The 15,870-nt window shown below is 43.9% G+C and overlaps 2 protein-coding genes across 2 annotated transcripts in view; one reads left to right on the forward strand and one right to left on the reverse strand.

The window, feature by feature from the left end:
- kcnh3 (potassium voltage-gated channel, subfamily H (eag-related), member 3) overlaps positions 1-1,794 on the forward strand; it is a 112,518-nt gene extending 110,724 nt beyond the window's left edge. The window contains exon 15 of the mRNA XM_030342647.1: positions 1-1,794. This exon is cut by the window's left edge and continues 2,100 nt beyond it. The gene's annotated coding sequence lies outside the window, so the exon portion shown is untranslated.
- Positions 831-15,820, reverse strand: armc8 (armadillo repeat containing 8). The gene is made up of 22 exons (XM_030342648.1): positions 15,546-15,820; positions 14,322-14,398; positions 13,288-13,359; positions 12,943-13,085; positions 12,569-12,666; positions 12,381-12,473; positions 12,176-12,256; positions 11,973-12,048; positions 11,794-11,884; positions 11,562-11,622; positions 10,739-10,939; positions 10,423-10,518; positions 8,539-8,621; positions 8,164-8,245; positions 7,955-8,041; positions 7,625-7,717; positions 7,297-7,446; positions 5,552-5,647; positions 5,189-5,284; positions 4,840-4,933; positions 4,567-4,660; positions 831-2,658 (listed from the first exon to the last, which is right to left on the reverse strand). Exons 1-22 carry the CDS (start codon positions 15,588-15,590, stop codon positions 2,625-2,627), a joined length of 2,043 nt encoding a protein of 680 aa, XP_030198508.1. The 5' UTR covers positions 15,591-15,820; the 3' UTR covers positions 831-2,624.
- Positions 15,821-15,870: the final 50 nt, after the last annotated feature.

A 15,870-nucleotide genomic window follows, 5' to 3' on the forward strand; every position in this document is an offset into this window, starting at 1 on the left:
GGCGTGTCTCGCAACGAGACACTGGCTGTAGAGCAGCGGGCAGTAGCTCCACCGACCCTCCCACCCTGTACTCACTTTAGGACCGGAAGCATCTCACCGTGCTGGGTGTAGCCTCTCCCCCCTGATGCCTATGTAGCGACAGACACATGCTGTACATTAACCAGAACACACCTTGACCCCCAGCACAAGACTTCACACCCCCGGTCATCTGCTACCCGCCACAGCAGCCCCAACAACCTCAGCCATCGAGCCACACTACCGCTGGCTGAAGAGTCAAAATCGACAAAAACAGCAGCGACAAATGACTTCAAATCCCAGAGGCCCATCGCCACAGTCTGCTGGCCAAGCGTTATCCTGCCTGAGGAGATTACCTTCTTCAGCAGGTTGGGGTCCAACACAGGTTATTTGTAACACAGACTGTCAGAGTTCGGGATATCTATTTTCTGTAGTGGGCCGGGTTTTCGCGTGGTAATTTGGCCAGGACCATTACGACACATTGTGATTACGACACAATATGAAACGGGCCAATTTTGCAGACAACCATAGACTTATTATATGGGGTTCTTTCTTAAGGGGTGGAATTGAAAGGGATATAAGATACTTTTTTTTGTGCCCCTCAAGATGCATGTCACAGCTATTTGCATGAAGAATGTTTGAGCTGTTGAGGGCAAGTGGGTTAACACCACACACCTGCCTATTTGCTGGAAGTGGATAGGCTTCCGGCATATTTTATTCACTTCTACTGTTACAGAAACTTTACAAGGAATACATACGGTAAACTACAATAAAGAAGTGTTTTTTAATAAATAAAACAAAAAAGACGCATTTGCTCATTTTTCCAAACCACAGGCCTGAATTAGATTTTTATTCAATTCAACCACGTTCATCTGACTTTGTACATTGGTGTTCACTCTGCTGAGCTGCAATCGAATGAAAGCTCCAGATTCTCTCTCGGTGATTGGATTATTATTTTAAATTACATTATTTTTTGCGATTTCATGAGTTGCAGCTCAGGTCCAAACTATTTTTAGATCAAACTGTAAGAAAATGTAAAAACAAAAATGTACACTATCCTTTAGTTAAATAAGTCACACAACACAGAGTCCATCTTTCAGGTGTGCATATATTTGAACGGTAACACTCATTCTCTCTAGGGCTTTCATTAATGATTGAAATGCTTTGGGGACAACAGTCTAATAGTGAGATTCTGAGCAGAGAGTGAATCAAACCACCTAGGAAAAGAAGATTCGTTTTAATGTCTATTGTGGTGGAGCCACTTAGCGCCTTACCCTCTAGGGCTCAGGCGTTTAACTTATTTTTTTTGATATCATGATTACATGCTCCTTTGTCCTCGTCTTGACGAGAGTAGAAGAGAGGTGCTAGCTTTGGGCTTTGGGTTTGACAGGCAAGACGAGGACAAGTGAATCTCCCAACAGTGACGGGGCAATCAATGTCAACCTCTGCAGAGTCACAGACGCCGCCCGCTCCAGTCGTTTTGTCTGAGCAGGCCTGCTCAGAGGCCCGCAAGAGAAACGATCAAAGCTACAGAACGGCAGCATTAGTGTCGTAAAGTGGAGGGAAGATGGCGCGATTATAAGCTTTGATACTCGGTGCTCATTAATAACAAATACCCTAATTAAATTGTTACTTGAACAGAGGATAGATTAGAGGGGAAATAATGTCGGTGATGGCATGGTTGATATTAGTTTTGTTTGGTGTCTCTGTCAAGGTGCCTCAACCCAACTGCACTATAGTGAGATGGGTAGGGGTATGGGAGGGGGGGGGGGGGGGGGGCACGGCAAACAAAGGGACAAAATAAAATCCCAAAAATATATTTGTGTTCATATATATATAAATTTATATATATTTACGAGGTATGTATCCACAAAAGAAAAAACACCAAAAATCTCAGAACTTCAAGCCATTTTGCTTTTTTATCTTTTCCGAAATATGTCCTTCCTTAAAATAACAATACACATAATTGTTAAATAGTCAATGAATAAGTCATTAGCAAAATAAGAGTTTTACTCTCCTAACCCCCCTCGTGAGCTCTCCCGCCAATCCAACTTCTCCATCTGCCTTGCAGGTCCAAAGTCTCCACTGTTGGTTAGTCCGAGCGCACCAGATACAAGGACCTGACCGCAGAGGCGGCCCAACTCCTCTGCTCCCCCCCCCCAAAAATAAAACAACCAAAAACCAAACCAAAAAAAACTAATAAAAAATCCACATCAGTCCCAGAGGGAAAAGGATATATTTGTCTCCTTTTGTTTCTCGTCAATAAAACACCAAGCCAAAGAAAAAAAAAACAGCTCCTTGTGGCCCCTGGGATGATCCAGGTAAATGAGCGACCGTTGTGGAGAGTCTTCATGCTGAGGTGGAGGCAGTCTGAGGCAGGTGTGGAGGGGAGGGGAGGGGTTTAGAGTTGATCACTGTAGTTTAGACACAAAAAAACTCAAAAAATAAAAAGAACCGTGTCTTTGTGTGCAACACAACCAGAAGAAAACTTGAAACCAATGCGCAAAAAGAAAAAAGTTCATGATGATCCTCCCGACAATTGTTAGTTAGGCTGGCAGTGGAGAGGGCTGGGGTGGAGGGGGAGCGGGGAGAGGAGCTTCCCTCGGTGGTCACGCCAAGTATTGCTGCATCGCCGTCTTCGCCCTGTGGACAACGGACGACGAGAGCAGAACAGGGGGAATGTTGTTGGATGCTCCGCAAGGTGCACACCAGTATTTGGGAAACATGAGAACAAAAACTAAGGGATCAATGAAAAATATTTAAAAAAAAAAATATATATATATATATATATATATATTTTTTTTTTAATTTATTTATTTATTTTTAAATTGTATGGTCACATCCCATACAATTTAAACAGAAACGCACTTAAGCAGCGGTGACACATGCTGTTACTTTATGTGGCCCAAAGGCTGAATGAATCGGATCTATTTCGCAAGCTATGACATTGTCAGTGTGTCTTCCTCTCAACCTCTTGCAGGCAAGAGCAGCCTTCTAAAGTTTTAAAGTAATGCCGTCTATCCAGTGCACCGTCATTCCTAAGTAACATCCGTTGTTGGCCGACCAAATGTCCGCGGTGGTGGACACATGATCCAGGGAGGACTCGAAAATAATTTTGAGCTTCGATTCCATGTCGGTATAACACTTGTTCAGCTAATGGGCAAATGTTTTCCTGTCAGTTGTTGACTTGCGAGTCGCGGGTATTTTATCTAGTATTTTTCTAAATCTGGGCGATTCAGTAGTCGACAGGGGAAGCATGTTATACAATGCACCCTGCAACCAGCCGGTCTTTCTGTGTCACCTGCTTCTACGCTCCAACACTTGAACACTCCTTCGGACAAGCAGCTACGTCACTCAAATCGATTGCTATGGCAACATGCCGAGGCAAGCAGGCGCTGCAGCCATTCTCACGATGGATCTTGCGAACCATCGTGAATTTCTTTGTAGCGTTTACGAAACTCCTCTTAACATGACGAGCGTTCACTGCACTCACGACGTTCGTAGGATTGTAACTGTCTACTGACACGGTGCTGAAATGGGCTCCGTACTGAGGGAGACGCAGGAATGTCGCAGGAAAATGGGGTTGAAAAGCGTTAAAATATCTCCCCATCAAGGCCAACAGCAGAGTAGCCTACGAAAAGAATAGACTGCAATAATTTGAATGCTAATTGATTAGGCTTAGGCCGACATGTATCGGTCCTAATCCTGAATGCACGGTGCGTACATTTTTTCATGGCATTTTCCCCCCTTCCATATTACAAAAATCAAAAATAGCTTGTGTGACAATTACGTGCCGATTTCTGAAACATGCTTTGCGCAGCAAAGACTTTATCTGATTCCGCATAAGGTTTCATTGATTGGCGCGCACTCTAGTCTAGAATATTTGTAGACATTAAAAATGCAACGTTCTATTCATTCGTTATCATTCAAACGCAGAGGCTAGGCATCGACACACGGCTATTGCTGACCCGATTAGGAGAGCTTGGTCTAGATCCTGCCCATATTGTTGGGCAGGATGATGTAGGATATAGGTCTTTTTACGCTGCCAAGCCGGTTCGGTCGCAGCTTGGCACGCCTGGCGATTTCACCTTCTTATCTCAAGTTTCCTGTATAAAACCAAGGGGGTCAACCCCGGTCTTCACGGCGCGGGCTTTCTTGGTTCACTGGAGAAGGCGGGGCTGCGCACGGAGTCTAGCCCTCTTTAGAATAATTTGGATTATTTCATACTCCCAAATGTTTTAATTTTTTTATGAATGAAGACACCCGCATACAATAATGAGTTCACGCCTGAGTGTAGACATTTTAACCACGATGGTTGAATTAAAATCAGAGGGAGACCTGCAAGTGCAGCAGAACTTTACACGCAGGCAAACACGGCTTGGGTAACGCAGGAAAGCGCGTTACTATAGTCTAGTAAAGTAGTGTAGTTACCGATATTTTAAATGTAATGCGTTACTTTACTTCGTTACCCAAAAATAATAATATCGTTACCCCCAACACTGACTGTATGTATGGATGGTCGAATGCATGCAGGTATGTGTGTTTACCCACCTGTCACAGAGGTTGGTGTCTGGGGACTGTGCCAGTTTGTGTAGTATGTCTACAAAGCCCAGCTCTCTTAGCTTATCCTGCCGCTCCTGGGAGCCTGCCACACAATAAATTGATACAGTACAATAAATGGTACCGTGTACACACAAAACAACCAAATGTCTCATTTGCCATGGATATCCTAAGATTGTTTTCCCTGAGACTCGCATTTATTTGTTGCAACATTCACACCACAACGGGCCCGGAACTGGTACGGCCTAATATAGTCTGGCTCACCCCCTATGTTGAGTCCCTCCCCGTCCTCCTCGTTCCAGATCAGGTTGGAGATGCAGAAGGTGGCAGCCAACTGCAGCTTCACATTCGAATGCCCCTGACAAAGAGACAGGATGAGAGCGAGATGGAGAGAGCAGACACAGTGACGGAGAGAGAGAAAGACAGAGAAAAACGATAAGTTGCACTGGCTCAACGAAATGGGCTGTTGGTTTCTAAACAGCGATGTGAGTGGGGGAGTTTGCTGATCCTCAGCACTCTAGTGAAGCAGAGACTCCCGCTGAGTCCAAGACCACAGCTTCATGTGAACCACTGAGAGGTCGTAGCGGAGGACTGTCCCGGGAGATGGGCTTACCATGTAATATTTGATTTTCTGCAGCATGTCATCATTGGTCATGATGAGATCCTTGGCTGTGTTGCCGTCGGCAATGTTGGCCAGGATGCACAGGGTCTGCCCAGTAAGCAAACAGTTATACACCTTTTTTATACACTTTTTGATGCAGTGGAACAAGTAAACTAGGAACTGCTGTTCACTCAAACATTGCAGTTACTATTACTTTTACTCATCCTTGTTTAACTAAATACAATTTTAACCAGGCAATTTCAGTTAGTAGTTAGCACGGTTCAGTTAGTACAGTTAGAGGTCTAGCATGCTGGATGTGCGCCGCAGGCTAGAGGAACGCCTGGGAGAAGGAGGAAGTGGGGGTTAAAGGCTCACCTGCTCCTTGACCTCCATGCTGTGCTCTCCTTCCAGGATCAGGGTGACAGCCTGCATGATCTGCTTCCCATGGGAGCTCATGACCTGGTCGATGTGCTGACGGAGCAGAGGCAACACACGCCAGGTCAACAATGTGTGGGGGCATTATAAAGATGTACTGTACACAGATGGCCTATATAGACCAACATCTATAAGCTATCCATCTATATATCGATAGGGGGTGTGTGTGTGGCTCATGAATATCTATGTCCTGTATACACAAACACATGCTCATGAATTTACTGTATACACTTAAAAGGCTTAAAGTAACCCAACACCTTCACTCTCTGTCCCTGAAAACCTCAATCAAAGCCAGAAACCTAGGGGTTATCATGGATTCTGATTTACATTTCGAAAGTCACATCAAATCAGTTACAAAATCGGCATATTATCACCTTAAAAATGTAGCAAGACTTAGAGGGCTCATGTCCACTTAAGACTTACAAAAACTTGTACACGCCTTTATCACTAGTAAGCTTGATTACTGCAATGGTCTCCTTACAGGTCTCCCAAAACAAACTCTAAGGAAGCTTCAGCTTGTTCAGAATGCTGCTGCTAGAGTTTTAACAAAGACCAAAAAATTTGAACATATCACACCAATTCTTAAATCGTTACATTGGCTTCCTGTAGGTCAGAGAATTGATTTTAAAATCATGTTGCTAACCTATTTAGGCCCAAAATATTTAACTGACATGCTTCCACTACATAAGCCTTCTAGAACACTAAGATCTTCTGAGACCAATCTGTTAATTACCCCCAGAGTAAACACGAAACATGGGAAAGCAGGATTTAGTTACTATGCAACAAATAGCTGGAATAAACTCCCTGAGGATTTAAGACTTCAAAACAAGATTGAAGACTTTTATGTTTGCTTTAGCTTTCTGCTCCTGAGTTTGTATTTGTATAAGGGTTAGAGTCCTGAGTTTTGTATGTTGATACGTGTACCTTTATTTTACTAAAATGCCTTTTTAACTTTCCCTTTATTTTCTATTTTTACCAGAAAAATACATGATCTGATACCAGAGAGAAAGGTTGCTTGGCTAGAGTCCTAGAAGCTGGGTTAGAGTCCTAGAATATTGTCCTTTAGGTCGGGTTGTAGTCCCGACTTGGGTTCCAGAGAGTCTGTTGATCTGATCTTAAATAACTTTCAATTTAATTTTCTCACTTTCTTAAATACATTGCACTTTCAATTTTACTTACTAAAAAGCCTTTTTAACTTTCTATTTTACTCATTTCTTTGCATATGTTTTCTTTTACTTATCTATTATTTTATTTTATTGTATAACAATGTTTATATGTGAAGCACTTTGAGTCTGCCTTGTGTATGAAAAGTGCTATATAAATAAAGTTGCCTTGCCTTGCCTTACACAAACACATGCTCATGAATATGTATATACTGTATCCACAAACACATACACTAACCCTAACCCACTATATATGACCATCCATAAGCTGTATGGACACACACTGACATGGCCCATTGAAAAACCAAATGAGATTTCCAATGTTATAAGTATAGTTAAGGTCAGCAATAATAAGCCCTATAGTTGTGTATTGTGGTAGAATTGAGTCTACCCATCAACCCGTCTACCCGTCTACCCATCAACCCATCAACCCGTCTACCCGTCTACCCGTCTACCCATCAACCCGTCTACCCGTCTACCCATCAACCCGTCTACCCGTCTACCCGTCTACCCCCTCCTCACCGGGCGCGTGGAAAGCAGATTACGCAGCAAGCCGAGGGTCTTCATCAGCACGTTTGTGTCGGGGTCAGAGAGCAGCCGAAACAACTGCTCCGTCCCCAGGGAGCGCACAATCTCCCCCTTCACTTTCTGATCCGCCTGGAACGCCATGTTCTACATCACACACACTGAATAATTAGGCAGTGACAGACACGGTCTGCTTGAGAAATACAATCTGCATATAGTCGAGCATAATACATAAAGTTGGTGTGGTTAGTTGAAAAGTGAACTGCGTTTATTACAATAAGGTAGTCAAGTTAACTGCATGAATAGTGATTAATAGTTGTCCTACCATGAGGGCCCAGATTCCATTTACTCTCAGCGCAGGGCTTTCACTCTGAGTCAGACTGCATAGTAGCTCAATTACCCCCGACTCTAGGATGGGCTGGAAACAGAGGTGCACATAAAGACACTACATTTGTTATACTGTATAAATCGAATGGAGTGAGTGAGTGAGTGAGTGAGTGAGTGAGTGAGTGAGTGAGTGAGTGAGTGAGTGAGTGAGTGAGTGAGTGAGTGAGTGAGTGTTAGACCAAATGAAAAACTGTAGCGAGGGAAACGGAGGCTTGTGGGTGAGGGAAAGCACGTAGAGATGAGCAAGTAAAGAAGGCAGGGTGTGCACCTCTTTACTGGGCGAGAACTCCAGCAGCAGGTTGCATAGCGTTGAGGAGGCCATGACGAGAACCTCGTCCGGGGCGTTCTGCAGCAGCTGTTCCAAAACAACGACGACCACAACGGTTCATTATACTGACAAAGGACCGATACGTTCCCAACTGAAACATCGTTGGCAGACGACATCGTCCCACTTGGGGGGATTTCAACCGCGCCCACCTTCATGAGAGGTTTCCACACGGCGTGGTCATGGAAGCTGGTCCTCAGCTGCTGTACCGACCGCGACAAACTGTGGAGACACCTGTTCACACACAAAAAAAACAGAATTTGAGGATTGAGACGAGGGGATAGGTCTGAGAAAACCTGAGCAAACCTGACAGGGAGGCGGTTTGGGGAACATGAAAGACAAAGAGTGTCTGATTGAGCGAGAGGAAGATGGATTGATTCGAGAGAGGGAATGAGTGAAAGTGGAGGCTGAGGAGCAAGAAGGTCATCGATTTCGACAGCCATGACTGAGGGATGGATAGACAATGGAGATACAAACAATCGGTTGGCGGGAGGATAGGGGAAGGAAGGCGTCTCTCTGCACTCTACCTGACAGCCGCGAGGCGCACTTTGATGCTCGATTCTGACAGGCCGCTCACTATTCTGTCCATCATGTTCTCCGTCTCTGTAATCTGTTGGAACAGAAGATAAGAGAAGATAAAAAAAATCTGTCTGTACACCCGAGTTCTTGTTCAACAGCAAATACTTTCAAGGAAATAGGAAAAGCTTGAAATGAATGGGCCCTCTTTTAAGCCTTACAATGACCAAAGGCATTGTAACCTAAATAAGATTCACACACAGCACTCGGCCAGACCGGTGCTCACTATGGGGTGCCGTAATGGCTGTGGGAGAACATCAGCTGGTCTCAATCTGTCCAGTAATAATAAAAATAATAATACATATTATTTATAAAGCACCTTTAATCATCAGGGACAATCGCAGGGTGCTTAACAAAGTGCATTGAAACAAAGAAAGAGCGGGCAAGGAGAGCATTCCAAAAAGGTGTAGAATAGGGCTGTAACGATACGCGTAACGATACGCGTATCGAAACCGAAATCGCGACACTCAAAGCCACGAACCTGTCTCGCGGTGTGAGAAGGCAGCAGCGCGATACGCCCTATCTAACTCTCCGGTCAAATTGTCCGATTGAAATTTGCTAATAATTTGTCTGAATAATAGTCTGCTGACACCGCCCCCTCTTATCGATGCCGTAAGAATGCGACAAGATGCCCTCTGTGATGACATCTCTCCGTGGCTACGGAGGATTGCATTTCTCCACAGCCGTCGAAGTCCTCATATGCGATATGAACAGCATTTATCCAGTGGGCCAAGCGCGAAAAAAATTGCCTGTGTGATCCCCGTCTCTATTGTTCTGTGTGATTTGACCGGCAGTTGGACTGCTTATAGGTCGGAATGAAGCAGCCACCGATTATTGACAGGTTGGGTAGGCTACTTTATTCTACCGGACTCGTTCGCTTCTTCACTAGACACACACGCTACCGCTCGCTCCCTCGCTCGTCCACTCACTCGCTGACGTCACACACAAACAAACATACGCACACTGCCATTCTCGCGCACACGCATATGCTACTCGTAACATTATGCCTCGTTATTGCGACATTCATGTTAGACGTTCATGTTTTTCCCATCTATTGAAAGTTAGGCTATTAAACATGTGGCATTCTATACGACCTGATAATGTCATTATTTAAGCTACATAGCCTAATAAGAAGCGCTAATAGGATTTTTGACTAAACCACCAAACTAGTTGAGGGTTTTTGCCTACCTGCAAGTATCCTCCAACTGCAATCTTTGGTTATTTATTTATTTAGCTATACTTTAAAAGTATTCTTTTTGTTCGTTTCTCTTCAGTGTTCCAAATTATTTGTTATTAAATGTTACATTAAGTTAATTGTTATGTTTAAATAAAATGCTTTTTAAATTTAAAAAAATCGTGGGATGTATCGAACCGTGGGTCAAAAATCGTGATACAAACCGAATCGTGAGTTTTTGTATCGTTACAGCCCTAGTGTAGAATATAAACATGTTGATGGACGATGAAGAAGCCACAAATAAATATAAACACACAAACATGTCCTTTGGAAAGCTACTGTTCTTGGCCACAAGGAGTCATGTTAGGGCTTCAAAATATTGCAAAACATAAACCAATAATTGAGATAATTCCATAGCACGAGATGCCGCTATAGGTAAAACATTATCACCCACTTCTCTCCAGTATTTCTAATGCCATATTGAAACATCTTGACCTTGTAAGCATGGTATTAATTGGAAAGCATTTTGCCTACAGAATTTGCAGACAGAATGTGTCAACAAGTTTGAATGGTTATCCATTGAAAGGTGGTGATAATGACCGCAAGGTGTCACACATTAGAAATAGGTCCCCTCAGACAGAAGCTGGCTGAAACCCCTCACCTTCTTACGGATGTCCTCGTCATTGGAGCCCAGCGAGGCATACAGTTTAAAAGCCGCTTGTCTCAGCTCGTGTGCGTGTTTCAGGTCGTGGTCCAGCTGTGCACAAACACACACACACACGTTTTTTATTTAATCAATTTCAACCAAAGCTGAAGTCAAAATATTGCGCCGCTTATTGAAAAAGGAAACGCTATATGCCATACTATTGGAACGCTTTTGACCAATCAGGATCGAACATTTAACAACGGTGGTATAAAATCTAATTAATGATTGCGGTTTAACGCTGTGGTGGGTGCAGAGCCCCGGGTCCACTCACCCTCTTGATGTCCGTGATGGCGGACACGGAGCTGGGGTACTTGAAGTAGTCGGCCAGCATGGCCACCAGGTGGTCGGTGGTGCTGGCGATGCGCTGCAGCTCCACGTCGGGCTCCATCAGGTAGGCCAGGGTCTCCGCCCCCTCCACGCGCTCCTCCAGCAGTCGCTCTTTACTGCACATGCGCACCAGACACGGCAGCGTCTGTACGCGTGCGTGCGGGTGGGTGGGTGAAAACATTTAAAAAAAAAACGATTTTATGCGAGCACCGTGGTTCTTTGCTTCCGCAATTGTATCGTCAGATTGCCTCAAATTGTATTTTGATTGAAGGTCGGGTTTCTAAGATTGGAATGTCAAGGTCATCTTGGCGCAAACAAATGTTTTAATTGAATTGTGTTTGTTTTATCAGAAATAAGATGGAGGACAAGTTGAAGGGAAGCAAGGGAGCGTTTGGTGTCAGAAAGGTTCCGAAGCTGTAGGTTGGCTAAAATCGAGTCTATTTCTTATTCAGAGCTGTTTAAATCGCAACCTAAACCCCTCATCTAAATGTCCCACCACTGGTCCTCCAAGTCGGTTCACCCGACATGTCAATACATGGTTTTGTTAAAACATCCACTGCAGGCTTAAATGGGGGACAAGAATGCTGCCCCATTCCGTGTTGATATGTTTTATACTGATTGCGAGGCGGAATAACACCAGCCAATTCCCACCTTGAACAGGCTACGTCAAAGGGGCCGGAGAGAGGGCGGGCAAACAACTTATGAGGCCGTGGAGCTTCTGCAGGTAAATAAAAGGAGGTTTGCCAAGTAGAAATCAAAATACTAACCTTTAGGACTACGCAAGTGTCGTCCGTCCCAATGGCGCCCGCCCGACACATGTAGGTTAAACTGGGAGGGAGGTAGAGCGAGGTAGAGCGAGGTAGAGCGAGGCACACAGGGAAAATATTGTAGAAGGAGAAACAAAACGTTAAAGGATCGGAAAAACACCAGCAAAATATTTGCATATGACTAGTGGAATATATTCGGTTACTGGGTTAGTGAGGCTGTACACCCACTCACCATTTGGCAGCGGTGAGCTGCATTTCAATGGGCTGATCCCTTTGCATCATTCTGACAAATACCTGAGAGAGCAGCTCGCCTTCCACCAACACTGTCAAACGAAATGAAGACCCATTAGACTCCATTAGCAAACTGAAGAGAGGTTTTAGTGAGTTTGACTCCGTTAGTTATTTTCTCACCATTCACCAGTGTCATGGACACTTGCGTGTTCTCGTAAGCGAGGACCGAGAAACACTTTAAAGCCTGCATCCGAACCTAGAGGAGAGACCGGCCGGAGTGAGACGCATCAGCGAAAAGAGATACCAGAAAGAGGAACCCAAAATGTAAAACTAATAGGGTGAAAGGGACCCATGGGAAGCCCAATTGTGGGAGCATACGTTACCTTATAGGAGGGAGCAGTGAGAAGCGGAGCAATGTTCTGGATGGCGCCGTGATTGAACAGAACGGTCTGATGCTCTGGGGTCTGGTGAGAGATGTTCACACACACACACAAACAGTCCATCAATGATTGTGGTATCAGTTAAATTAGTGAGTGAGTGAGTGAATGAGTGAGTGAGTAGTGAGTAGTGAGTAGTGAGTGAGTGTACCTTGCAGCAGTGTGAGAAGATCTGTGTGATGTACTCCTGGGTCCTCTGCGAGTGGCTCAGGAGAGACATTAGATGGGGGATCACAGTGGGGTCCTTCATGGGAGAGGAGTGAATAAAAGGTTTACACTCGAGTGGAAAAATAAGGACAAATAAAGTCCCCTATAAAGTGAAAGCTGTTTGGCTCTTACCGTATAGAGTAGCTGCACAGGGGTTACAGGACTGATGAAGACTGTCCTGAGACATCGGAGGCACGCTTCAATAAAGGTCAAGTCCGGACATAGGAGACCTGAAAATGCATGGACAGAGACGTTTTCTTGCTTCGTTTAAACAAATTAATTTTGACCTGATCTACGATGGTGGGAATTACCTATGGAATGTAATCATTTTTCTCATGCTTTTTGTGTTCTTTCTTTAACTGTTTTGTCTCAGTAAAGTTGTGCAGCTGTCTTTTCTATGGATATATTTATGTGAATGTATGTTGGTGGTAAGAGAGAGAATTCCACGTCGGGGCTAGAGGCGAGTAAAAAGAGGGAGCAATAAAGAGAGAGAGAGCAAGAGTCACCTTGGAGCAGTGCTGGGATGATATGACAGTCCACCAGGGACTTGATGTTGTTTTCCGTGCCCATGGCCAGGCTGCCAAGAACCACGGCACACTCTGTCTGCAGTTCTGAACTCGAAGAGCCCTGTTGGAGCAAGTAGAGTAACCTGGACCCCAAAAAAAGATACACACAAGCGTATTTATTTGTTTGTCTTTAGTCCACAATAGACGGGTGATGGTCCAGGTGGAAGTTGAAAGCAATATTATTCTAGTGAGCAGAAGAAATTAAGCACAAAAGTGAAAGAATGGCCATTGCAAGGCAAAGACAAAAAGATGGATAAAATATTCAACAAAATGTGTGCAGGATACCTGGGTACGGCTCCGAGTACTATCAGGTTGGCTTTCTGCTTGTTGTTCCCAATAACTGCATTCTTCATGTCACTGTATGGACAGACAGACAGAAAGTCGGACATGATAACCGATTAATGAAATGTCCTTAGCTGCGAATGCATCAATACCATTTGTTGCCTTACTGTGTGAGGGTCAGGTAGTTTTATTTCTGATGCTTTGATATTATCTGAATGTTAACAATGCAGGAATAGGAGCTACATTATACAGGCTACATTTACAAATCAACAGGAGCTGCCATACTTTCCTCAGGATCAGCTGTATAGACTTTATGTGGGTTCACCTGCTCCACATTTCAAGTCGTTACACTTGTCTGACTAGTAATGACAAAATCACATATTGCTGAACACAAGCAGGTGAATGGAGCTAGTGGAAAAGTACTGCTGCGCTTGACGATGAAGTCGGGCGCAGGGGCCTAAACAGTAACCAGAGCTTGTCTAGTCAGGGGTATAAATAAAGTTGAATACAACCCAGGTCACCGAGGGTTTAAGAGGAGCAAGGTTGTGAAATAGAAAGTACACTGAACGGACATTGAAATACACTTTCTAGTTGGCCCTGACGTGTAGGGGGGGGGCTGGGGAAGGAACAAACACAACATAATCAGCCACACGCAACGTCCCATCCGGACCACAAAACAATATTTGAATATAATCTATCCAACTCAAGGGTAACCCATATGCATATCAGTTGCTCTCTTTACACGATAATATAACCGTCCAATGTAAATGCAAAAAAAAAAATGATACAAAAAATGTTTGTTTGTAGTGTATCAGTACTCAGCAAATATCAGATTTGACATTAGAAAGTGGTTGCAGAAAACCTATATAGTTTTGTCCTCAGCAATCTGCTGTAGTGGCGTAATTTGACCCCACACGACGTGTGTCCATACATGGTTCATATACGGGTCTAATGTAAATCATGAACATGCAGTCTTCAAATAAACCATGCACACATCTGTACTGAGAGGAGCCACGAACGGGTGAACTTGAACTCACATGACTCCCTGCAGCACTTTCTGTGGGTCGGGGTCAAACAGCCGGTCAACATAGTGGCGGCTAGTAGCAGTGACTTCCTGTAAGTTCAAGGAGGAAATAACACAATAGATAGCGACAAAATCACAACTGAAATATTTTGAAAGGTTAAAGGAATCTTTACAACTTCAGAGAAACAGACATACAAAATACATGTGTGGTTGACTGAACAACATTGATGGCTTGTAAAGTCACAATACTGCCGTGACACAATATCAGTATCCATAACAACAACTTTTGAAAACAGAATTATTTAAATCTATAGCACTGAGGGGACTCGAGCATGCGGCAGATAATTATCCTCATGTATCATCAGCATCCGGATTTCAGCATCCACACCACAAGAAAGCAATGTGAATGGCATCAGTCAATAAAAACAAATGGACACTTAAACTCAATAATTAGCGGTCCCCCACCATATGATATGGCTCTATAGTGTTAAAGAGCACTAGGAGCATCATATCAGTAGCAAGCAACTGCTCCAAAACAGACCCCGATTCGACTTGGGGGCGTTTCCACAATCACAGTTTTGCTGCGATAACCATCAAGTAGACATTTCACATGTTAGGTAAATGAATTAGTAATGGCGAAAATATGCTTTAATTACTGTGGAAGGTGCTAAAGCCAACCGCTAATCAGCGTTCAGCTAAGTTTAGAAAGCGTTTAAACTCACTAGTTGATCTAGCTTAGTTTGAGTTTGTCTGTTTAAAATAAACAACAGCTGATTTACTTGGATACTGAAAATGAATGGGACCCGTGGTTAAATTGTAACTCGTTTACAAAACAAATTCTCTCCGCGTATTTTACTATTTTCAAAGGGAATCTGACATGACTTGAAATCGAGCTAACTGCTAACTCATCCCAGTCGGCACTGACAGCTTGGTAGTACGCTTGTTTTGTTGCAACCAACATTGTGGAGCCGGAGCCAGGGCAATATGTCAACGGTACTGTGGAACTATTCCCGCCCGCACGGGTGAACCTGAGAACCAAATAGTTCCCACCAGCAGCTACGTAGTGGACCGCCCTGAGGTTGCAAAACCTTTAGCTTATAGGCTAGTAAGCCACTTAAAAACCTTCAAAAACACAGCGAGCACATAGCTTTGCAGCGTGCATCGTATCACATAGCCAACGTTATTGTATAAGGAATAGGTAGGAAATGTAAAATCAGCCATGTGTTATCAGACTCACAGACAGCACACTGATGCGGAGTGGGGCCTCCAACAAGCACGCCATCTCTCTTCCCCCAACCGAGCGCCCCAATCGGAGCAACACTTCCCAGACACTCCGCCCCCCGGAGCAGCTGCAAGTGGAATTATGAACTTAATATAGTGAAGTCGGGTAGAACTTTATAACCGATCACGAATATGTATCGTTTCCCTCGTATAGCTATCTGCGATTTAAATATGTCAAATATAACATCAGTTAGCAAGCTCTCTGATTGAAAGTGGATTTACCAAATAAGTAAATTTTGTTTATAAACGTGACGTAGATAAGAATTACTTTGCCAGATTCG

The sequence above is a fragment of the Gadus morhua genome, chromosome 20 (genome assembly GCF_902167405.1).
Source record: "Gadus morhua chromosome 20, gadMor3.0, whole genome shotgun sequence".
In the NCBI taxonomy this organism is placed as follows: domain Eukaryota; kingdom Metazoa; phylum Chordata; class Actinopteri; order Gadiformes; family Gadidae; genus Gadus; species Gadus morhua.